We start from the raw sequence: 24,740 nt of genomic DNA, 5'->3' as shown, positions 1-24,740 counted from the left end.
GGTCCCATTTATTTAACTTTTGAGGTGTAATGTATAGTCTGTGTATCCAGTTATATTGTATCATACGTAGCCTCGTATTTATTGTATTTCTCATCGTTCCAGAACATAATTTCTCCCATGTTTCCTTTTTTATCTTTATATTTAAATCTTGTTCCCATTTTTGTTTAGTTTTACCATTTGTTTCCTCATTCTCTTTTTCTTGCAGTTTAATATACATATTTGTTATAAATCTTTTGATTAACATTGTATCTGTAATCACATATTCAAGGTTACTTCCCTCTGGCAAACTCAAACTGCTTCCTAATTTATCCTTCAAGTAGGATCTCAATTGGTAATATGCCAGCGCTGTATCTCCAGTTATATTGTACTTATCTCTCATTTGTTCAAAGGATAAGAATCTATTTCCTGAAAAACAATTTTCTATTCTTTTTTTTCCCATTCTCTAAAGGAAAGGTTATCTATTGTAAAAGGGAGTAACTTGTTTTGTGTCAATATTAGTTTTGGTAATTGATAATTTGTTTTATTTCTTTCTACATGAATCTTCTTCCAAATATTGAGGAGATGGTGTAATACTGGAGAACTTCTATGTTGTACCAATTTTTCATCCCATTTATATAATATGTGTTCAGGTATCTTTTCCCCTATTTTATCTAATTCTAATCTCGTCCAGTCTGGTTTTTCCCTTGTTTGATAAAAATCTGATAGGTATCTTAATTGTGCGGCTCTACAATAATTTTTAAAGTTTGGCAGTTGTAAGCCTCCTTGTTTATACCATTCTGTTAATTTATCTAGTGCTATCCTCGGTTTCCCCCCTCTCCATAAAAATTTCCTTATTATTTTCTTTAACTCCTTGAAGAATTTTTCTGTCAGTTGTATTGGCAATGCCTGAAATAAGTATAATATCCTTGGAAAAATGTTCATTTTAATACAGTTTATCCTTCCTATTAGTGTTAGTGGTAAATCTTTCCAATGCTCTAAATCATCACATTGGGTCATGTTTAACGCCAAATACAACCTTTGGTGTTAAGACGACATCCATGGAAAAAAATGTTTGGTTATTGGTTTTTAGAATTTTGGATAAAAGATTACGTATCCATACAGAAGCTACACTGCATGATGCAAATCACAAGTTAGCTACAGAAACTGGATGACCAGATTACAGTTTGCCAAGAAATTTTTAAAAGAGCCTGTAGAATTCTGGAAAGAAGTCTTCTGAACAGATGAGGCCAAGATGACCCTATATTAGACCCTATAATGGAAAAAAAAGTATAGACAGTAAAAGAACTGCCCAAGACCCAAAGCATACCACCTCATCTGTGAAACATGGTGGTGGGGGTGTTATGGCCTGGTCATGTGTGACGACCACAGGTACTGGTGATCTTATCATCATTGATGATGTAACTGCTGATGAATTCTGAGGTGCATAGAAACATCATATCTGCTCAATTTCAAGCAAATGCCTCCAAACCCATTGGACGGTGCTTCATCCTACAGCAAGACAATGATCCCAACCATACTGCTAAAGCAGCAAAGGAGTTTTTCAAAGCTAAAAACTGGAAAATTCTTGAATGGCCAAGTCATTCACCCAATCGAAATCCAATTGAGCATGCCTTCCATTTGGAGAAAACTTGAGGCGATAAGCCCAAGAAATAAGCAAGAGCTGAAGATGACTGCAGTAGAGGCCTGGCAAAGTATCACCAGAGAAGATACTCAGCACCTGGTAATCACAGACTTCAAGCAGTCACTGCATGCAGGGGATATGCAACAAAGTACTAAACATGACCTTGCTCTTTCTTTGACTTTGACTTCTTCTGCACTTTTTTGTTTCTTGTTGTAGGGTGGTTTATATGGATGTTTGCACTGTGAAGCTGCCACAGAACAATGAATTTCGTGACTTGTTCATGACGATAGATTCTGATGTCCCAAATATGATGGTGTCCTGAAATGAGGTTACTGTCTATAAAAAGTGTTGACATTTCTACATGGTCAAAGCAAAATGTACACAAATACCCTTTAATAAAATCTGGAATGTGCACTTTAATCACATGTGAATTGTTTGATTACAAATTTAAAACTGAGGAACACGGGCAAATAAAGAAAAAAAGATGTATCTTTCTCCCAAACATTATGGAGGGCACTGCAACAGGAGTTTCTTTAATAATTCAATGTTCAGCATCTGGTAATATTTTTAAGACGAGTTGAGATTTTATTTTGTTGGAAAAGCTTGAGGCTAGTGATGTGAATTTCTGCAGGGAATCTTGAACAGCTATTTTAACAGAAAATGAATCAACATCTGCACCAGAGGAATAATCATTATTTCATGGCATCCTTCTAATATCTGTGAGGGAAAGCTATCCTGGATGAAACTGATCTAACGGAACAAATATTCTCAGGCATTTTGAGCAAATGGAAATATTGCTGTTAAATAAATCAATAGGCCTCAATAACAAGTTGCACTGCAGAGAAGCATACTAAGAAAGCCTGAATTTCTATCCACTTCATCTTTGATGGAGTTGGTTATTTCTGATTGTGATACTAGAAACATTTTAGCCAAGATTCAGACTGTTGTAATCTGATTGTAAAGTTTGCTGCTTCTCAGAGAGCACATTGGCGAAGTTGGACAATCCTGGAAAACAAGTTCATGAACCACAGTTTGTGATTCACTCAGGCCTTATTTGATCCATTGCAGGCAGAGAACCAACTTAATTCTGCTGGAGAGTTCCCAGAATTTTCATATCAAAGCTAACCACACTGTCAACCATCAGTACATCAACAGGTGGCCCAAGTATCATCATCAAACAGCACGGAACCTGCCCTTTGACACAATTTGTCAAAGCTTATCAATTTGACATTCTGGGCTCGTTCCATTTGTCTGAATATCCTTCTAAGCCATTCCTATTCATTAACCTAGTCAAATGTCTTATTGAATGTCAAAAATGGGTAGTTTGTTTCCTCTAGCAGTTCATTCCACATGAACTCTTAACTCTCAAGTGAAATCTTGCTCCTCTAGCCTCTCTGGACATTGAAATCCACCACTCAGAGTGCATTTTGTGCTCTTACTACATACACTGCTGCTTCCCAGTTTTGTTTAACATAATAGGTTATTACTTCATCAATTAAGAGATGATGTGCAAATTTGATGGAGATTTGCTTGCCCATATTTGACCTGAGGCCTTGAGACTTTATTGGTCTGGAGTCGATGTCAAGAACTCTCAAGCCCATTCCCTTCCATATCATTGCAATGCCCTTCTGGTTGATCTGTCCTGCCATTAGGCTGGCATTTATACAGAGATTCTGATTGAGGAGTGTGGAATAAAATAATACTAAATTATACCTGACAGTCAATGTTTAACTATGCTCAATGAGTGTTCAAGTTTATTTAGCATCTGATTGCACAAGTGCAACCCGACAAAACAGTGTTCTCCATTCGTTGGTGCAAAAACACAACCAGATATAACACGCATTCAGGCAAATGATACATATGCAGAACAATAGTAGAGTCTTGGTGGATTAGAGTGAGCAGTTCATTAGTCTTTCAGCAGGTCTCACTGTCCATGGGATGAAGCTGCTTCTCAACCTATGGTATGGACTCTGATACTCCTGTATCTCTTTCCCGACAGGAGTAGCTGAAGGATGCTCTGTGTGGGGTGGTAGGGGTCCTCAACAATTTTGTGTGCCCTCTTCAAACAATGATCCCAGTAGATCACATTGATGCAGGGGGAGGGAGACCCTGTGATCCTGTCTGCCCCTCTTATGGTCCTGTGGATTGACCTCTGATCCAATTCTATGCAACTGGCCAGGATGCTCTCAATAGAGCTCCTGTAGAAAGTTGACATGATGGTGGCCAGTTGCTTTGCCTGCTTCAGTTTTTACAGGAAGTGCAGTTGCTGTTGCACCTTCCTGATAAGTGAGGAGATGTTTTGTGTCCACAATAGGTCATTTGTTAAGTGGACTCTGAGGAACTTGGTGCTCTCTACTCCTCCAATACAGAGTTGTTGATGTGTAGTGGAGGGTAGTCTTTCCTGGTCCTCCTGAAGTCCACAATCATCTTGTCCACGTTGAGACTCAGGTTGTTCCTCTCACAGCATATCACGAGATTTTGCACCTTTTCTCTGGAGTGTTGCTGGTGAGGCCGACTAGTGTTGTGTTATCTGAAAACTTGATGACAGTTGGAGCTGGATCTGGTGATGCAGTTGTGTGAACAGAAGTGGGCTGAGTACACAGCCTGAGATGCACTAGTGCTTAGCATTATGGTGCTTGACGTTCTGTGGCTGACTGGACAGACTGTTTTTTTCTTTTAAGAAATAGAGAATCTAGTTGCAGAGAGGGGTGTTGAGTCCCAGTGAGAGCAACAACTCCAACAGCCCCTGGGGAATGATCATATTAAATGCTGAGCTGTAGTCAATGAACAGCAGGCTGGGATATGAGGTATCGTTCTCCACTTGGGTCTGGATGGATAGATAAAGCTATAGTATCCTCAGTGAAACAGTCTCTTCTGTAGGTGAATTAAAATGAATTGCATGGGACAGCTCTTCCAGTTAAATATCAGTTCCGAACTGTTTTTCTGGTCAGAACTTTGAAAAGTTTACTTGGCTGGTTGTGACTTTGCTATTTTAATGCTAATAGTCTGTCTGGCCTGGTAAAATGGGATTGGTTCTCAAATAAGGATACAAGTGTTTATTGGTACTGTCATCTGTTGAATTGGACTGGGCAAACTGGTCTCAATTTCTGCTCCTTCCTCCCATGACCTCTAGCATTCAACCATTCCATCTGACTCCCCCTATGCTATTATTCTTTGATCAATTGTTACTGTATCTAAACCATCATGGTGGCAAGGCTTTGTTGTGTAAAGCACACTATGCTAAATCTGAGACCTGCTTTTCTCGAGTGGCTCAGGCAGTAGCATTATCGCTTGACCACACCAATATCCTATTCTTTTTGGTTGGAATGGCAGCAGAGCATAAGAAATATTTATTTGCACATCAGAATTTATAATTATGCCATTAAATGTTGGTCTCTTATCATCACTAGCCTCTGTTTTGTTGATAGAGTGGCTGAAATGCAAATGGTACATTTGCTTTATGCAGGATGAAGGCATGCCAGCACTTAACTTGAATGAAGTTCTGGGCATTTTTGCATTCTAAATGGATATTGTGAGATTAATATCCCTTCTAGTTGCCAAACACAGGTGGTCAATGCACCCTGCATCTTTTTTAAAATATTTTTTAATTTTTCACACTGTATATCAACCAAAATATTATAAATGTTTCTCATTAAATATACACAGTAGCATTTTCTCCTTTTTTTCCCCCCTACCCTCCCTCCCCCCTTCCCACCCCCTCCAAAACCAATAAATATTCAAATTATACAATACAATAAAACCATAAAACAATGTCTCATCTGTTTTTACACACTGAATCAAATAGTTTTGTTTTCTTATCATTTTAGTGGATGGAGGTTTAAGGCAAGCTCTCTCTGTTATGTTCCATGTATGGTTCCCAAATTTGTTCAAATAATGTGACTTCATTTTTAAAATTATGTTATTTTTTTCAAATGGAATACATTTATTCATTTCAATGTACCATTGCAGTATTCTCAGGCTCTCTTCCATTTTCCAAGTTAACATTATACACTTTTTTGCTACTGCTAAAGTTATCATAATGAATCTTTTTTGTGCTTTATCCAATTTGAGGCCTAATTCCTTATTACTTATGTTACTTAAAAGAAAAATCTCTGGATTTTTTGGTATGTTATTTTTTGTAATTTTATTTAATATCTGATTTAGATCTTCCCAAAACATATTCACTTTTGTACATCCCCAAATTGTATGTATTGTTGTTCCCATTTCCTTCTTAAAGCGAAAACATCTATTTGATAATGTTGGATCCCATTATTTTAATGTTTGAGAAGTGATATATAACCTGTGTAATCAATTATACTGTATCATGCATAACCTTGTATTTATTGTATTCTTCATAGTTCCAGAACATAACTTTTCCCATGCTTCATTTTTTATCTTTGTTTAAATCCTTTTCCCACTTTTGTTTAGGTTTATAGTTTATTTCATCATTTTCCTTATCTTGCAGCTTAATGTACATGTTTGTTATAAATCTTTTAATTATCATTGTGTCTGGTAAAAGTCTGATGAATACCTTAATTGTGCGGCTCTATAATAATTTTTAAAGTTTGGAAACAGCAAACCACCTTGGTTATAGCTCTCTGTTAATTTATCTAACGCTACCCTCGGTTTACCCACTTTCCACAAGAATTTCCTTATTATTCTCTTTAGTTCATTAAAGAATTTCTCTGTTAAGGGAATTGTTAACGATTGAAATAAATATTGTATCCTTGGGAAGACATTCATTTTAATGCAATTTACCTTCCCTATCAACGTTAGTGGTAATTCCTTCTAGTGTTCTAAGTCTTCCTGCAATTTCTTTATTAGTGGCTGATAATTTAGTTTGTACAAGTGGCTTAAGTTATTATCTAACCTGATACCTAGGTATTGGATTCCTTGTGCTTGCCATTTAAACGGTGATTTTTAAAAAAATTCTGTATAATCCGCATTACTCATTGGCATCACTTTACTTTTATTTGCATTGATCTTATACCCCGATATTTCTTCGTATTCCTTCAATTTCTTGTGTAATTCTTTTATTGATATTTCTGGTTCTGTTAGGAATACTATGATGTCATCTGGAAATAAGCTGATTTTGTACTCCTTCTTTATTTTTATCTCTTTTATTTTATTTTCTGTTCTTATCAGTTCTGCCAATGGTTCTATTGCTAAGACGAACAATGAGGTGGATAATGGACATCCCTGCCTAGTTGACCTACTTAATTTAAATTGGTTTGATACATATCCATTTACTGTTACCTTCACCAACGGTCCATTATACAATGCTTTAATCCAATTAATATATTTTTCTGGTAGATTGAACCTCTGTAATACTTTAAATAAATAGTTCCACTCTACTCTGTCAAAGGCTTTTTCTGCATCTAAAGCAACAGCCACTGTTTGTTTCTTATTTCCTTGAACTGCATGAATTAAATTAATAAGTTTACAGACATTATCCGCAGTTTGTCTTTCTTAATAAATCCAGTTTGATCTTGTTTTACTATTTTTGGTACACAGTCGGCCAATCTGTTTGCTAATAATTTTGCTATTATCTTATAATCTGAGTTAAGTAGCGATATTGGTCTATTTGATGCTGGTATTAGTGGATCCTTCCCCGTCTTTGGTATTACTGTAATTATTGCTGTCTTACATGAATCTGGCAAGTTTTGTGTTTCTTCTATCTGGTTCATTACTTCCAGTAGAGAAGGAATTAATAACTCTTTAAATGTTTTATTGAATTATTTTAGGAATCCATCCTCTCCTGGTGTTTTATTGTTCGGCTGCTTGTTTAATATATCCTGTACTTCCACTATTACAAATGGTTTTATCAGTTTTATTCTTCTTCTTGCAATTTCAGCAGTTTAATTTTAGCTAAAAAGTTTTCTATTTTATCATCTTTCCCCTTGTTCTCAGTTTGGTATAATCGTTCGTAAAATTCCTTAAAGTATTCATTAATCTCTATTGGGTTATATGTAATTTGTTTGTCCTTTTTCCTTGATGCCAATACAGTTCTTTTAGCTTGTTCTAAGTTGCCAGGCTAATATTATATGTGTTTTTTCTCCCAGTTCGTAATGCTTTTGCTTTGTTTTCATTATTTTCTTCTCCACCTTATACGTTTGTAATGTTTCGTATTTTATTTTTTGTCTGCCAATTCTCCCTTTTTACTAGTTCATTTTCTGTACTTACTATCTCCCTTTCCAACTGCTCTATTTCTCGATTGTAGTCCTTTTTCATCTTAGTTACATAACTTATTATCTGTCCTCTAATGAAGGCTTTCATTGCATCCCATAATATAAATTTGTCTTTCACTGATTCTGTGTTTATTTCAAAATATGTTTTAATTTGGCGTTCCATAAACTCTCTAAATTCCTGCCTTTTAAGTAGTATGGAGTTTAACCTCCATCTATATGTTCTTGGTGGGATGTCTTCCAGTTCTATTGCTAATAATAGGGGTGAATGATCTGATAGTAGTCTAGCTTTATACTCAGTTTTCCTAACTCTCCCTTGAATATGGGCTGACAACAAAAGCATATCAATCCTTGAATATGTTTTATGCCTCCTCGAATAATATGAATATTCCTTCTTTTGGGTGTTGCCTCCTCCATAAATTTCATTTCCTGCATTGATTTAATGATAAATTTGGCTAATTTATTCTTATTGCTGGTCTTTTCTCCAGTTTTATCCAATATTGGATCCAAATTAAGGTTAAAATCCCCTCCTATCAATATATTTCCTTGTGTGTCTGCAATCTTCAAAAAAATATCCTGTGTAAACTTTTGAGCCTCCTCATTTGGTGCATATACATTGAGCAAATTCCAAGATTCTGAATATACCTGACACTTTATCATTACATACCTCCCTGCTGGATCTATTATTTCCTCCTCTATTTTGAGTGATATATTTTTGTTAACTAATATGGCTACACCTCTAGCTTTTGAATTATATGATGCTGCCGCTAGGTATCCTACCTAGTCTCTCTTTAATTTGTTATGTTCCACTTCAGTTAGATGTGTTTCCTGCACAAATGCTGTATCTATTTTTTTTCTTTTTTCAGTAAATTTAATAGCCTCTTCCTTTTAATTTGGTTATGTATTCCATTAATGTTTATAGTCATATAGTTCAATGTGGCCATCTTATATCTTGTTTACACCTCATTTCTGCTTCCTCACCACCTCCATCCCCCTTTTTCCCATTTTCATCTCTCAGTTTTCCCTTTTTAAACTAAATGTATGACAACACATTTAAAACATAAAATACTCCAACAATTCCCACACCCAATATTACCTTAACCCAAATGCCCCCACTGCCCTGAGTTGCCCCTTATCCCTTGCCGGGTAACCTCAATTCCCCTTTCCATTTGGATTGTGATCTTGCTCGCAAGTGTCAATTGATTTTGCAGTGACGGTTATTCTCTCCCCCCCCCCCACCCCAACCCCCCCAGAAAACACTTTTTTTTACACATATAACAAAGCTCTCCCTTTTTTTCCCCTTCCTTCTTTCCCCTCTCTTTTCCCTCTTTAGTTTTTTACATATACATTTATCACTTTATATATACTTTATCACCTTTCTTCATTCTTATTACATCTCTTCATCTCTCCTTCTATCCTGCAAACACACTGCGAATTCTTGTGCCTCCTCCGGATCCGAGAACAGACTGTTTTGCTCCCCGGGTATAAATATTTTAAGCACGGGCTGGATGTCTTAACATGAATTTTTTAACCTTTTTTCCATAGAATTGATTTTGCTGTATTAAACTCTTTCCTCTTCCTTAAGAGTTCAAAACTTATGTCTGGGTAAAAAAATATTTTTGACCCTTGTATTCCAATGGTTTATTATCTTCTCTAACTTTATTCCTTGCCCGCTCCAGTATATTTTCTCTTGTCGTATATCTAAGAAATTTTACTAAGATGGATCTTGGTTTTTGATGTATTTGTGGTTCAGGAGCTAGTGTTCTGTTAGCCCTTTCTATTTCCATTCCTTCCTGCATTTCTGTCGTTCCCAGGACCTTCGGGATCCATTCTTTTATAAATTCCTTCATGTCTGTGCCTTCTTCACCCTCTTTCAGGCCCACTATTTTTATGTTGTTTTCCCTACTATAATTTTCCAACGTATCAATTTTCTGAGATAACAACTCTTGTGTCTCTTTAATTTTTTTTGTCACTTTCTTCCAATTTTCTTCTTAATTCATTTACTTCCATTTCTACAGCCGTTTCTTGTTCTTCCACATTTTCTACTCTTTTCCCTATTTCTGTCATGACCAGTTCTAAACTTTGCATTTTATCTTCTGTTCTTTTAATTTTTCTTTTAATTGCACTAAATTCTAATGACAACCATTCTTTTAATGCTCTCATTTGTTCTTCACAAAAAGCTTTATCTATATTCTGTCCACCTGTTTTACCATCTATTTCCCTGTGAAGATCTTGGTCTTCTTCTTCCTCTTTTTCTGTGTCTGTACCTGTATTTGTGTTTTCTTCTTCTCTTCTTTGTATCTGTGTCTCTTCTAATTCTCCTGATGAGTTGCTTGTATCACTTTGTGGGGCCTCTTCCTCGCCTGGTTCCTCACTCCCTCTCCTGCCACCTTCCTCATCTTCCAGCTGAGAGCCCTGGTGTTGGGCATCCCTCAGCTGGTCATGCTGTGGTTGCCCGCTCCTCGGCTGACCCCCCCCCCCCCACCATCAGTGTTTCCTTTTGCCTTTGATTGTGCAGTTGCACACTTTTGTTCAGCTCAGAGAGCCATTTTTGCAGTCCACTGGTCGGGTGGGGGGGGGGGTCACGACTCCGCAGGGCTGGCACCAACCTCGGAGATCAGGTGCTCTTCGCCACCACAGCTCCCTGTTCCTTCATGCAGGTAAGGCCTCCTTTCTTTTCCGGTGACTTTTCTTCTTCTTGTTTCCCCATTGTTTTTACTTTTTTCCTTCTTGGGTGCCATCTTCTTCCTCTTCTCTGCAACTTTATCTTCTATTTCTTATACTTTATATTTGTTAAGCTTTGTCTTGACTTTTTTTTCTGGAGAGGGCTGGTTTTACCCTACTGGCCACGACTCCATCACATGACTCCCCCCCACCCGGCATCTTTTTAAAGCTACATTTTCCCATACTCTCTGACAAGATAGAAAGATAGGTAATTAACTTCCTTTGAATAAAATGCATCTGTGAACTTGTACAGAACTGGGAAGCACATTTTGAAATGTTGCAGAAATTTGTGATTCCAAGTTAGAAGTTGATAGAAGGTGACCTAAAAAACTTTTGACAATGTCATTGTTCTCCTGAAGTTTGGTTTAAATTGTGGTGAAACATGTCTGTAAAGATCCTGTTAAAGAATTGAAGATGCCTCATGGTACTCTTTGCTGAGGTGCATCTAGTTAATTTGCTTCTTGAAAACCTTTGATGGATGTGACTCCCTGGTGAATTCGAATGCCATAGCTCTCTTAACTCATTCAATCTTTAGTCCAAAACAATAGACACCTAAGCATTATCAGTTGATTTGAAATAAACCCAATTAAAAAACAGTCAACAATTAATCTGTGTACTTGATAATTCTGGGAATCAAGCCAGGTAGCTGATTGCCTTGATCTTCTGTGCATGTTCAATGTGGCATTGGTGGTGACACTGAAATTCAATGTGGCAACATACAATATATCAGATTTACACGCTGGTTATCTCTCCCAACTGTCTTTTTCCATTGGGCAATGCATTGTGAGCACTTGTCCTTTAATATTAATTATGGAATTTAAAGTGAATTCCAGGCTGTTTTGAAACCTGCTGTAATGAAAAATATACTGTGTGTGATGATTGAAAACATTTTATAGTAGGGCAAGCTGATTACATTTGACTTGCCTGGGGCTTTCTGCGTGCAGGAAATAGCAACTTTAAGGGCAGGAATGGTCAGGTTGTGGGTAAACTGCAGTCCAAGAATACCTAAAGTCCCGAATTAATTGTATTAATTATATTTTTTTAAAAGAACTATGTTGATAGATGTGAAGAAGGATTTAAATAACTTCTACAGGTACCAATATGACTAAATAATCAAATTTTTTGTGGTGCTGCCAGAAGGATATATATTGTCACAGAAGAAAAAATATTTTTGTAGCTTTCTGCATTTTTTCCAATATATTTTTTTCTTTTGGCATTTTCCAAAGGGAAGGCACATCTTTTACTGAGGCAGAAAATAAATCTATTAGATTTATTGAAAACTCCTCCCAGCTGGATTAAATTATTACTTTACATACTAATTTCTCTAGTTGCATTTAAAAATTACCTTTTGAGTCAGTGTAAATTAAAATTGAAAAGGTGTTCACCATTGTGTGAAGCCAAATTCCTTCTTGGCAACAGACCTGTATATTCGCTGAAGCTCACGTCAATTATAACTCTATCCATCTGAGTCTGTGAATTCCTTTTTTAATTTGCAGAGCTAATATTTAATGCTTGTTTAATCATCTGCTTTAGACTGACAATAACTTTTCAGTTGAGGGTGTGATTAAATGTGATTGTTCTATCAGTCTTTGATTGAGTTGATTCCACACCAGGAATCATCCAGGCTGAAATCAATGGATAAGTTAACAAGAAGACAATTTCAATCTCTTGCAGATTGCAAATGCACCGAGAAAGTGATATTTTGCATCATAAACTCAAGCTAAATAGAATTATGTTAATGTATTCCAATGGTTTTCCCTTCCATTTCTTTTGTTTCATCATGTAGTGTGGAGAGCTATAAATGTCTCTTGTAGATGTTTCTTAAGTTGCTACTTCCATTATCTACATTTTTAGAAATTACCAAAGATAAAACTAAGCGATTTATTGGCTATTCCTGGCATTTTAGTCTGAAAACATTTTTAGTCTGCATGTAATTCTCAATGAAAAAAAGTAGTTCTTTGAAAACAGCAGGAAAATTTCTAACCAAAATCAAGTGTATCTCATGTTTATTGGACAAAACCACAGTGATTTGTAGTTTAGTACTTCACTCTTCTTGTCAAATAAGAAGACTTTCTGAGATGGTTCGTGATGAACTTCTGCAGTTGGAATGGACTTGGGAATATTAGGATGGAAATATCCACCTGCTTACAAGTTGGCACAAAAAATAAAACTGACCCATAATCAATTTTCTGCTGGGAATAGTGTGTTTGAGTGGAATTTTTGCCTGAAACAATATAATTCGTAGTCCATCTGCCAAAGATCTGCCAATTTTATGCTTTAGTCTATCAAAGAGCATGAAATAACTTAATTTTTACAATATATAAGAATTTGTCTGCAATGCACAAAAATCCTGGATCAATTCAACAGACCATGCAGCATCTAGAGCAGGGGTGTCAAACTCAAATTCACAGAGGGCCAAAATTAAAAACTTGGACTAAGTCGTGGGCCAAACTAAATATTTATTGAAAATTTTCAACAACATCTGCATGTTTTCTCTTCTTTCAACATATGTCATGTTAAATTGTTTCTTATTAAAATAAATGTTTAATAATAGTTTTGGTTAAACTTTCCAGAAGAAGCATTAACAAATGAGAAATAAAATATTCAATAAATAATATTTCTCTATAGCCTTTAAGCTCCTTTTAAATGTATTTTTCTTCACAAGCAAACAAGTCAAAAAAATAACAACTTGCTTCAATGAAAATCCAATCTTTCAACTATGAACAGTCCAAAGTTAACCAAAGAAAATATTAATCCAAGCTTAGCTTGCTACACTGTGATTTACTCTGATGCACCTGGGTCTAAACCAGATACTTGGCATCTCTTCTTAGATGCAAGTTCATCAAACTCTGGGGTCAGAGTTTGCCTCCCACCTGTCTTGAAAGGTCCTGTTTTCTGTCTTTTGTTTGGCCATTTTTTGTAAGGGGTTTATTACATGTGAGTTGGCGACAGGTCACAGATGGTAATGAAAGTAAACAGAGGAGGTGGGGGCGATTAGCGGGCTGACGGGCCGGTGACAACGCGTTTACAAAGCATTCTGGGATTTGTAGTATTAGCTGTGCATGCGCTATACTGGCGCGGCGGCCAGCGGGCCAGCTCTAATACATATTTGATATGATCTTGCGGGCCAAATATAATTATATCACGGGCCAAATTTGGCCCACAGGCCTGAGTTTGACATGTGTGATCTAGAGGAAGCAAAGGATAACTAAAGTTTTGGGCCTGAAATGAGTGAAAAAAAACAGCCATGCATCTGAATAACAAGGTGGAGGGAGGAAGGGCAGGGGGAGGACTAACAGGTAAGAGGTCATAGGTAGATACAAGTGGGAAGGAGTGTAGAAGAGAAAAACACTGAGATGGGGGTGAGGGGGTAGCTCTGAATGGAGAAGGAAGGGGGTAAGGAGCTGAAGAAAATGAGACATGGATGGGGAAAGAGACTCAGGGAGGGGTTTAACAGAAACTGGAGAAGTTGATGTTAATGCAGTCTGGTTGGGGAAAATACAGATGAAATTTTAGGTGCTCTTCCTCTAATTGGTGGGTAGTCTCAGTTTGGTAGCACATGAGGCCATGGAAAGACATGTCAGTGTAGGAATGGTGTGTGCAATTAAAATGGTTAGCTACTGACAGGTCCCTGTTATTGCAGCAGATAGGGTGAAGGTGCTCAATACCCTTTATCAATGTGGTGTAACCTGCTGATTTTCTCCAGCAATTGTGTATTGCACGCAATCACACCATCTGCAGACTTTCATGTGAGTTCAAAGTTTAAGTTTATTATCAACTGACTACATATACAACCTGACAAAACAGCACTTCTTTGGATCATGGTGCACATTTACACACACATTACACAGTACATAATAATCACATACAAACAAAATAAATACAGTAAAGCCCTTGGTATCCAGCATCTATGAGGATTGGTAGATGGCCAATAAGTGTTCTTTCCTATTGCTTGAGATTGTGAGGAAATAGATTGGCGAACTTATGGCAAGGCACACCAATTTTAAATTTTTTACCTATTTATTTTCCTCTATTTTTTTTTGCTGGTTGCTAGAATTCTGAATACAGGTACCAGGGGCTTTATTACATGTGTATATAATATTTTGAGATGATTTACTTGGTTACAGGATGCTGTTCATTAATCATATATGTGTTGTTCATTGTCCTAAGTGTAGCAGTGATTAATTGATTGCTAAAAGTCGTCTACCTCAGATTTAATAAGGTGTAGATTTTTTTTTACATTGTCAAATGGAAATTGCATTCATTGCGAAGTTCAGATTTGGAATAGGTGCAAGCGTTGTCTGACTTCACCACATTAGAACTGTTTCAGAGTGTTTTCTTTTTAAATTGGATTCTCTATAATTTATCACTTTTCTCCTGAGCAGAGGCTTCTAGTACAGAATGCTGTGCAGTCGAAAGTGGACCAGTTCCCGCAGCTCCAGCTGCCGGGAGTCCAGCAGGTAGCAGTAATGCATCAGGTAACAGTCTTAGCAATGTTAATTTAGTCGATGGATAGGGGGTGATACAAACTTTGAAAATTTTACTGAAGGATGATTTTTGATCTATTCTTGATCTAAAGCTAATTCTGATTCAGCAGAACATTCTGTCAGTAAAGGGATTTCAAAATAATTGTATTACATTATTATAGTTATATTTTCCATTACTGGCATTACAATGAAAAATTGCCAACTGTTCTGATCCTGACTGGATATCTTTATTACTGTAATAATATGAATATAACACAGGAAGTAATTGATTAGGAAATAGTTATTCTGTAAGTGATTTAATAGTATTGGCTGACTTGTGAAATAACAATCCAATCGGCTTTCAATAATTATCTATCAGCATTCGAAATTATTACACTATGAAAATGAGAAAAATTGAGATTTCTTCACCTGTATCATTTCATGTGGAAATCTCAGTTACTGACAGTGATTCAGTAATCATTCACTGTTTGTCATTTTGCAAAAAACTCGAGTAAAATCAGTTGAATTAAGTCATTGGTTTAAGAGCTACTCTTGCTTTAGAATGGCCTTTCAAGTTGATGAATTCCAAGTGAGTGTAAAAGGATGTACTAAGATATAATTATAAATCATGACACAGTTTAATAATTAGCCTGTATCAGCTTGTATTTTACCAGCAGCGCTTGGCTCTTGAATTGCTTATTGTGACGTACTAAGATACAATGCAAAGCTTTGTTTTGAATGCTATCGAGAAAAGTCCAACAAGTAGTCCTTGTAAACAAGTAGTAAACTAAAGTGCAGTCTAAGATGTTACAAAAAGTTTACAAGTTCACGGTTCAAAGTTCCTTTTGTTGTCAGATAATAAATCATTAAAATGCAATATACCTTACATGATATACTTCAACATTTGTCTGCTGTAAGGAAAACAAATAGTCGCCATGAGGATTGCCCAGTGCCCCTAACAATAATAGAAAGAGAAGCAAAAGACACTGAATATCCATGGATTCTCCTCCAGTACTCCTGCAGCCTCCGCAACCTCACAGACTCCAGTTCTAACCATCGGCAACCTGAGCTACAGATCCAATAGGATCAGAAAGCCATCACTGTTACTAAGAAAAGGTGCAAAATATTGAGAATACATTTAATCGGAGCTGGGACATCATCTTTTGCCAATGAAAGGTCCATTCTAGATTTATGTGCTTACAGCAAATGTAAAAAAGAACATTTCAAAAGTTGAAGGGAATAAGAGAAACTATTAATTTTGGTATGAGAGCTTGCTTCTGCCAAGATGGAATAAAAATATTAGGGGAATCAGTTTAGTATCAGTGAAATAAAATAATACTCATTTTCAAGTGTTACAACTACTCCTCAAATAACTCCCATTATATTTTTTCATAAAAGATTAATGTATCTAACTGCCTTATTGTAATTTACATTTGTGTCATGCCCATCATTTAGTTTGCTAAATTTCAGTTTAAAAGTATTGTCTTTCAGCAATTTCAGATATTCCTTTAGTCTTGTCATTTCAAATTCCAATCCACAAGAGCAAGAGAGTAAGGGATGAAGTTGGTCCTCTTGAAGATCAGAGTGGTTGGCTATATATGGTGCCAAAAGAGATGGGAGAGATCTTAAATGGGATTCTTTTGTGTCAGTTTTACTCAGGAAACTGGCACAGAGTCTAGAGAAGTAAGGAAAATTGAGTTAGAGGGTTAAACAGGTTAGGACTTTATTCCCTGGAGCGTAGAAGAATGTGGGAGATATACATATTTTAATGGAGGTTGGCTTTTTCCACTGAGGATAGGTGAGATACGAACAAGAGGTCATGGGTTAAGGGTGAAAGTGAAAAAGTTTAGGGAGAACATAAAGAGGGAACTTCTTCACACAGAGTGGTGGGAGTGAATGTGGGCTCTATTATAACATTTAAGAAGAATTTGTACAGACACATGGATGGGAGGAGTATGGAATGGGTGCAGGTCAGTGGAACTAGGCAGAAAAATGGATTGGCACAAACTAGAAGGAACAAAAGGCCTGTTTCTTTTCTGTAATGATCTATAGTTCAAACCCACAAATCACTGCGTTAATGGCAGTATGAGGCTATGTTTAGAACCATTGAATATTACAGTCTAAATATTTCATAATTTAAAATAAAAGATCTTGCAAACCCTTTCCGTTCTAGAAGGATTTTTTCCCCCCAAAAGGAAAGGTCAAAAAAATCTTGATCTGTACTGCCAATCCTGATTTTAGTACTTAACCAGAACATCGACAACTACTTACCCCCTACAGATACTGCTTGACCCACTGAATTTCTCCAACAGTTTGTCTCTTCCTCCAGATCTTTTTTGTGTCTATTCCATTCCGCTAGTTGGTTGATTAGCCTTTTTGTAGTCTCCAGTCTCTACTGTGGTAGCCTGTTAAAACAACCACTATGCATCACAAGGTTTTGCAAGTATCTGAAGGTATTCATCTTTAAAGGTAGTTAATGGTCTGTCACATTCTCTGAGAATACCAACCATGGAGGTTGATATGGACTCAGTGGAAGAAGGAATGAGTGGGTAGAATTGATTGGTCATAGAATTCTGTGTCCGGGATTATTTTAGGGGCCACATGTGCCAGTTACAAACGTGTAATAGACATAATATGATCAGAGCCCAACAAAGCAACCTGTAATGATAGTAAAGACGGTGTTTAGTTCCCAAGTCTTAGTTAACTCCATAGTAAGAAAGGTGACCAGAATCAGAATTTGTTGTCATGAATATGTGTGATGAAATTCTTGTTTTTCAGCTGCAGTATGGGTGCGAAAATTTCTATAAATTACATTTTTAAAATAAATAAATTAGAGCAAAAGAAGAAAAAAAAATGAGGTAGTGATTGTCCATTCGGAAATCTGATGGTAGAGGGGAAGAAGCTGTTTTTGTACTGTTGGGTGTACATCTTCGGACTCCTGATGGTAGCACCATGAAGAGGTCGTGACCTGGATGGTGAGGATCCTTGGTGATAAAGATTGCTTTCTTGAGACACTCTCTAATGGAATGAAGATTAATGTCCATGATGGCACTGGCTGAGTACGCAACTCTCTGCAGCTTCTTGTCCTCCATACCAGACAGTGATCAACCAGTCAGAATGCTCTCCTTGGTACACCTGTAGAAATTTGCAAGTCTTTGCTGACATATCAAATCTCCTCAAACTCCTTACAACTTGTAGCCACTGGTGAGCCTTTTTGTTGATGGCATCAACATGAAGGCCCAGGATGTAGTCTACCAGGAATTTGAGGTTTTTACTCTTTCCACTGCTGACCCCTTAATGAGGACTGGTTTGTGTTCTCCTGGTTTCCCCTTCCTGAAGTCCACAATCAGTTCCTTAGGTTTGCCATGCTGAGTTAAAGATTGTGGTTGTGACACCACTCAGTTAGCTGATCTATCTCATTCCTATACACTTCCTCATTGCCATTTGTGATTCTGCTGCTGACCATGGTGTCATCAGCAAATTTGTAGATGGCATTTGAATTGTGCCAAGCCACACAGTCATGGATAAGAGAGGGCAGACCATTGGGCTAAGCACGTATCCTTGAGTTGCACTTGTGTTGATTATCATTGAGGAGGAGACGTTGTTACCAATTCACAATGACTGTGGCCTTCTGATGAGGAAGTCAAGGATTCAGTTGCAGACAGAAGTTCAGGTTTTAGAGCTTGTTGATCAGTACTGAAGGGTCGATGGTGTTGAAACCTGAGCTGTCATCAATGAAAAGCAGTCTGATATACATGTGCTGTTGTCTCAGTGATCCAGAACTGAGTGGAGAGGCAGTGAGATTGCATTTACTGTGGAACAATTATAATGGTAGGAAAATTGCAAAGGGTCCAGGTCTTTACTTAGGTATAGGTTAATTCTGGCCATGTCCAACCTCTTATGAATTATATTGGGTGATGGTCATTGAGGCAGCTCACTCTGCTCTTGGGAACCAATATGATTGATGCCCTTTTGATGCATGTGGGAACTTCCGACTGCAGCAATGAGAGAATGAAAATCTCCATGAACACGCCAACAAGTTGCTTGGCACATTTACACGTATTTTCAGAATCCTGACAGTACGACATCAGGGCCAGAAGCCTAGGCTGGAATAGAGAAATAGCTATACAATGAAGGCTGATCAAAAGCCCATCTGACCCATGAGAAGAATGATGTCCTTGTATTAATTGATTATGTAGGGTTAAAGATGTCGAGCAATCATTTATGTACTTCACAATTTGGTTGGCACTGTGGCTAGCTGGGAGATTTTGCACTGGTTAAAACAATGCTGACCCATTAGAATGAGACAACGAAGGCCAAAATGGGGTAGATTTCAATGAACGAGACTGTCAATAGTGACATTAGAGGGGGACAGAAGGAATATGGGCAAATGGGAGTTGGCTCCTCATTGAAACTTTGGTCAGCACAAGAATGCAGGATCAATGCTTGCAAGGAGGAATCCTGCTGAATACTGATAATATATTGAGCAAGTTCTGAGTATATGCACTTTGATAAATGCAAGAATACCTTTCACCATTTTTCAGTTGTAGGTCTCTAATATGAGTGATTTCAACACAACATTGTCAAGAATGTGATGGATGTTAACTGCATATAGTTATTCTTGCAATGATGAGTATTTTAAATCAAATCAAGTGTCAACAAATTACTTGGAATGAGAATGACACTAAATGAGTTTAGAAGAACACTAATTCTCTAATGTTGAAAAAGGGCATAAAACAAATTAAAGAGCAAGTATCAAATGTCATGGAACAATAACAATTTAATGTTGCATTTTTGCTGCTGGTGATAAAAAATAATATCTGGATGTTGTGAAAATATTCACCTTCTGGATGATGAGTTTATTGAAGACAGATTTCACCTGCAATGATAAATAAGACACTTAAAACTATGGGTCAGCTGATATGGGACTAATAACTGGCAGTAGGAGTTCTTCGTGTAAGTTTCCATTTTATGGACTATCCAGCTAACACTGTTCCAGAATCCATTGGATATCATGATGAATGTCATTACAGTCAGTTATGCTTCTAAATATTAGCTCTGCTTCATTTGACACAATGTTCAGTCAGATGCATTTAACTTTTGGCCAGTTTATACTGAATTTTCCTGGAAGTGCACTATAGTCTTGTGCCAAAATCACTGTCATAATTGGATTCAAACTGATGACATGAAATGATGCTGTAAGATTCACAGGAAGCTTGATCCTTTGCTTGCCTATGTAAAAATCAGTACAATAGATGTAATTTATTTTCCTCTGAGAACAAATTAATATTTTGAAAAATATTGTACAATTTTTGGTTGATATGCATTCAGCATTGCTGTGTTATCGTTATGCATGTTCTGGTTGTTCACATCCAGGGTTCTGTCGACATTACTGAATTAGAAATCACTCTGTTTTGGTCCTTGTTTTTTGTCAGCTTATTTACTTGTCAAGGTAAAGTGAGGAAAATTGGAAACAACCACCAAAATCTGATAGTACGCTACCTATGCTTAAGTTCTAAATAGTAATACCCTGTAGGTTTGAGGTGCAATAAATAGTAAAATAGATCTGGTGTCAATCACTTCATAGCCTTTGAAGACTAAGTGATTTATTATCTTGTTTTATTTCAAACTTAGTTATTGCTTTAATTTCAATAGTTTTTTTTAAACAAAAATAAACTGGTGGAAGAACTTAGCAGATAAAGCAGCATTTGTTGGGGCAAAAGGATGGCTGATGTATCAGAACAAGACTGTATCAGGGCTGAATCTAGATAGAAGACAGCCAGTGTATTGGGGAGAGGTGAGACAGAGACTGGTGGGTGCTGAGTGGATACAGAAGCTGATAGATGAAAGTTGGAACTGGACAGAAATAGTTGGGAGAGGGGATAGGAAAAGTGAACCAAAAGAGGAGACCAAGGGAGTAGGTATGTGGATGATGAGAGTGGGGGTAGGGTGGGGGAGGTAATGATATGGCAACAAAGGATAGAAAAGAAAAACAGACAGGTGGACTGGTGGGAGTGGGAAGGGGTATAGGTAATCTGAAAGTGAGAGGAATCTTTCAATTCCTTATGCATTCTATCAACTAACAGTGTATTATTGTCTGTGTGGTACAGTTCTTGTTCCAAATCTATGGCATCCATCCCCAACACATCTCCATCACATCAATAGCCACTTTCAGGTGGCCACAAAGCCCAACTGTAAAGCCGCACAGAATACTCCTGTCCAGCTGTCGGGTGGCGATCTGAAACCGGAAAAGCCGGCCAGGAGACTTACTTACCTAACCCTTCTCCGAGAGATATAACTATCCTGCTTGGAGTATCAATTGTGGCAGCTGAAAGCAGCCGGGCTGGGCGGGGGCGGGCTGACGACGACGCGGTGATGTCGTCAGCCATCGACTCCTGAGACAAGGAAGCCAGACTAAAATAAACTTCTTCAAATTTTATTTCACACCCTCTTGGGTGGGCGAGGGTTGGGGGAGGGAGGAACAGGCAGTGGCAACGGGAGTCGGGCGGGCGAAGGTTGGGGGGGGGGGGGAGAAGACTGGCAGCAGGAGTCGGATGGGCGAGGTTGGAGCGGGGGGACCGGCAGTGGGGGTCAAATCATGCCTGAGTTGTTTGTCAGGCTTCCCTTGACGCGCTGCTATGAAGTGAGAGTAGGCGGGACTAGCCACCTGTCCAGAGTAGCTGGCTTTCGCTGCTAGTTGGCTAGCGGTCAGCTGGCATGTTTAGGTGTCAGAAAGCCATCTATTCCATGGCCACCTAAACGTGCTAGCTGAACTCCTCTAGCCATGCCTGCAGGCGCCTAATCTTCTATCAGAACACCTGAAAGCGGCTAATAACTGCATTGTTTTACTTCCATCACTCATCCAGAATGTATCTACTTCTCCAGCAACTTCCACCTTGTCTTCAAATCCACCTGGACTATTTCTGACACTAAGCTCTCTTTGCTGGATTTCGGTCTCCATTCCAGGAATAAACTATCCACCAATATCTTCTTTAAACCTGCAAATTCCCACAATACCTCCTGGAAGGACAGCCCCCTTGCAATTGAATGAGGAATACAACCAAGGCTGACCTCAATATTTCCAACTCCACTCCATCTGTTCTCAAGATGAACATTTCCACTTTAGGATATCTGAAATGTTCTCCTTCAGGATATTTGGCTTACCCTCTCCCATATTCAGCTTCGGTAACCTAAAGGCTAATCGTTCGATTATTGAAATTTCCAATTTGAGATTTATTGTCAGAGTATATGCATGACATCACATACAACCCTGAGATTCCTTTTTCTGCGGGCAAGAGAGAATTACCACTTATCAGTAGGGCAAAAAAAAATCTGTATACAACATACATGTGTTGTGTGGGGAATAGTATCAGGTTCAGTGAGTTCAGAGAGACGAGTTTGGACATAAGTGTCAAAATCAAAAGTAACTTTATTGAACACATGGGAATCAAATGGGGAAGATGTCAAATGGTACTTAATCTCTCAAACTGCTCAGTAACTATATAAGCATTTATATCAGATCCAGGTTGGTCTCCGATTCCAGTGGCCACCTATTCTCTACATGGTACAAGACTTAAATACTATAGCAGTGTAAGCAGGCACATTGGGCGCAAGGGTCCTCGATGCCAGTGGCTGCTTACCCTAACATCCTCTCACACATGTACACATTCAGAGATGGGGACTTCAGCAAACACTCCCAATTCCTGTACCTCAGGTGTGGCTCAGTATTAAGTAATATATAGTTATCAACACACTAAAAAGACAGCGACTTAAACACACTCCCAGTTCCCTGTACAAATAGGGGGTGGGGGCTCCCACGCTAAATGTAGTGTACACCTTACCAATGATTCATCCAGCAATGTCCACAGTTAAGCAACCTGACATAAAGCAGCATTTGCAGTCAGGACCAAGGAGCAGAGAGAGCGAACTGTAACGTGTTGGAATTTATGTTATTCTGAGCTAGGTGTCTGGCCAATGATAATGATGCATCATTCAAATGAGCCAATGGCAAGGTGTGCACTAATGAGTGGGCAGAGTCCATCTTTGATTGGCAGTTAACGTGACTTGCAAATAGGGTTTCAGACAGGGAGGTCACATGATCCTCCACAATCCTCATATAACAACATATAAACAAAGAACTAAACAGATAATGAATGTAAACAATGTGCAATATAGAGAGAATTTTAAAAAATCAATGAAGTGCACAAGTAAGAGTCCCTAAATGAGTCCCTGATTGAGTTTGTTTTTGAGGGGTCTGATGGTGGAGGGGAAGCAGCTGTTTCTGAACCTGGTGGTGCAAGTCTTGTGGTTACCGATGCCTCTTTCCTGATGGCAGCGGCAAGAAGCATTTGCTAGGTGGTGTGGATCCTTGATGATTGTTGCTGCTCTCCAATGGCTGCACTCCCTGTAGATGTTATTGATGGGGGGGGGAGCTTTTATCTGTGATATCCTGGGCTTTTGAAGGGCTTTTAGAGAGCTTTACATTCAGGGGTGTTGGTGTCCCTGTACCAGACCCTAATGCAGCCGATCAGCACACTTTCCATGCACATCTACCAGCTTCCCTACCTGCTTTCATCTGTCTAATTCCTTACCCCAATCTGTTTCCATGTAGCACCTATCATTCTCTATCTCAGCACCCACCCTACCCCCCCACCCTTGCCAACCTGGCTCCATCTACCCATCATTCTCCATTTTCCCCACCAAATCCCTGCCATCTTTTTATAACAATCACCTACCAGCCTCATCTCTCAACTTCCCGGTCTTCGATGTACTGGCTATCTTCAGTATTCTCTACTGTCTCAGCTCTGATGCAGGGTCTCAACCTGAAACATTGACCATCCCTTTGCCTGTACAGATACCACTTGCCCCACTGAGTTCCTCCAGCAGGCTCTTGTTCCGTATCTGCAAACTCATGTCTCACTATATATATTTTTTACAATCATAGACATCATGTCCTGATAGTAATTGGGTGTTAGGATTGACTTTGTACACCAATGTTGGCTATGTTTGCATGGCTATGTAAGTTTCATGCTCTGTTAATGGGTTTATAATTACAGGAAAACCCCTGTTATCCAGCACTTACGGGGTTTGCTAGTTGATGGATAAGTGAATTTTCCGGTTGTTTGAGATTGCTGCATTTGGCAAACTGACTGCTAGGGGGTACCAATGTTAAACTTTTGTATTTTTCACCTCTTTATTTTCTGCAATTTTTTAGCTGGTTGTTTGAACCTGGATAACGGAGATTTTACTGTACTGCACTTTTTTCAAATGTCTTTTAAGCTTCATGATTATGTACGTTTTCAATTCCAAATATTCTGGAAGTATGTGTTTCTGATTTCAGATTTGTCTTGCATGTGACTGGCTCATGAAAGCATATCAAGGTCACAGCATCCTAGAATTTAACATGACAGTTGGAGATTGTTCAGTTTATTATGATTCTGCCAGTTTCCTGAAAGAACTATACACCTCGTGCTATTTCCATGTTTTTGCTTCATGCTTTAAATCTTTTAAACTCCTTCCAATTCTAATGTGAATACAAAGAAAACTGATTCCACCACTTTTCCTCAGATAACATTCTATGCCACAGAAAACTGGTTTTAAAAATGGCTAACCTTCATACATTGGGTGAACATCTTTCTAATTGATAGTTTTCTGACCAATGCAACTAAATTTTCTTATTTGTTTTCTCATAACCCATCATCATTTTTGGGGTAAATACTCAATTCTTCTCATAACCTTTTTAAA

The 24,740-nt window shown here is 38.0% G+C and overlaps 1 protein-coding gene across 8 annotated transcripts in view; it reads left to right on the top strand.

Annotated features, from left to right (window-relative positions):
- rfx1a (regulatory factor X, 1a (influences HLA class II expression)) overlaps positions 1–24,740 on the top strand; it is a 114,125-nt gene that overhangs the window by 40,394 nt on the left and 48,991 nt on the right. For 5 of the 8 annotated variants that reach the window (XM_069927254.1, XM_069927256.1, XM_069927255.1 and 2 more), the window contains exon 4: positions 14,916–15,008. The exons of the other annotated variants lie outside the window; for them this stretch is intronic. In XM_069927254.1, the coding sequence (XP_069783355.1) occupies positions 14,916–15,008 (93 nt within the window). The remainder of the gene's footprint in view (positions 1–14,915; positions 15,009–24,740) is intronic. 8 annotated transcript variants of the gene reach the window in all.

The sequence above is a fragment of the Narcine bancroftii genome, chromosome 3 (assembly GCF_036971445.1).
Source record: "Narcine bancroftii isolate sNarBan1 chromosome 3, sNarBan1.hap1, whole genome shotgun sequence".
NCBI classification, from domain to species: Eukaryota; Metazoa; Chordata; class Chondrichthyes; order Torpediniformes; family Narcinidae; genus Narcine; species Narcine bancroftii.
Note: the sequence above shows the minus strand (reverse complement) of the source record. Positions and strands in the feature narration are given on the sequence as shown.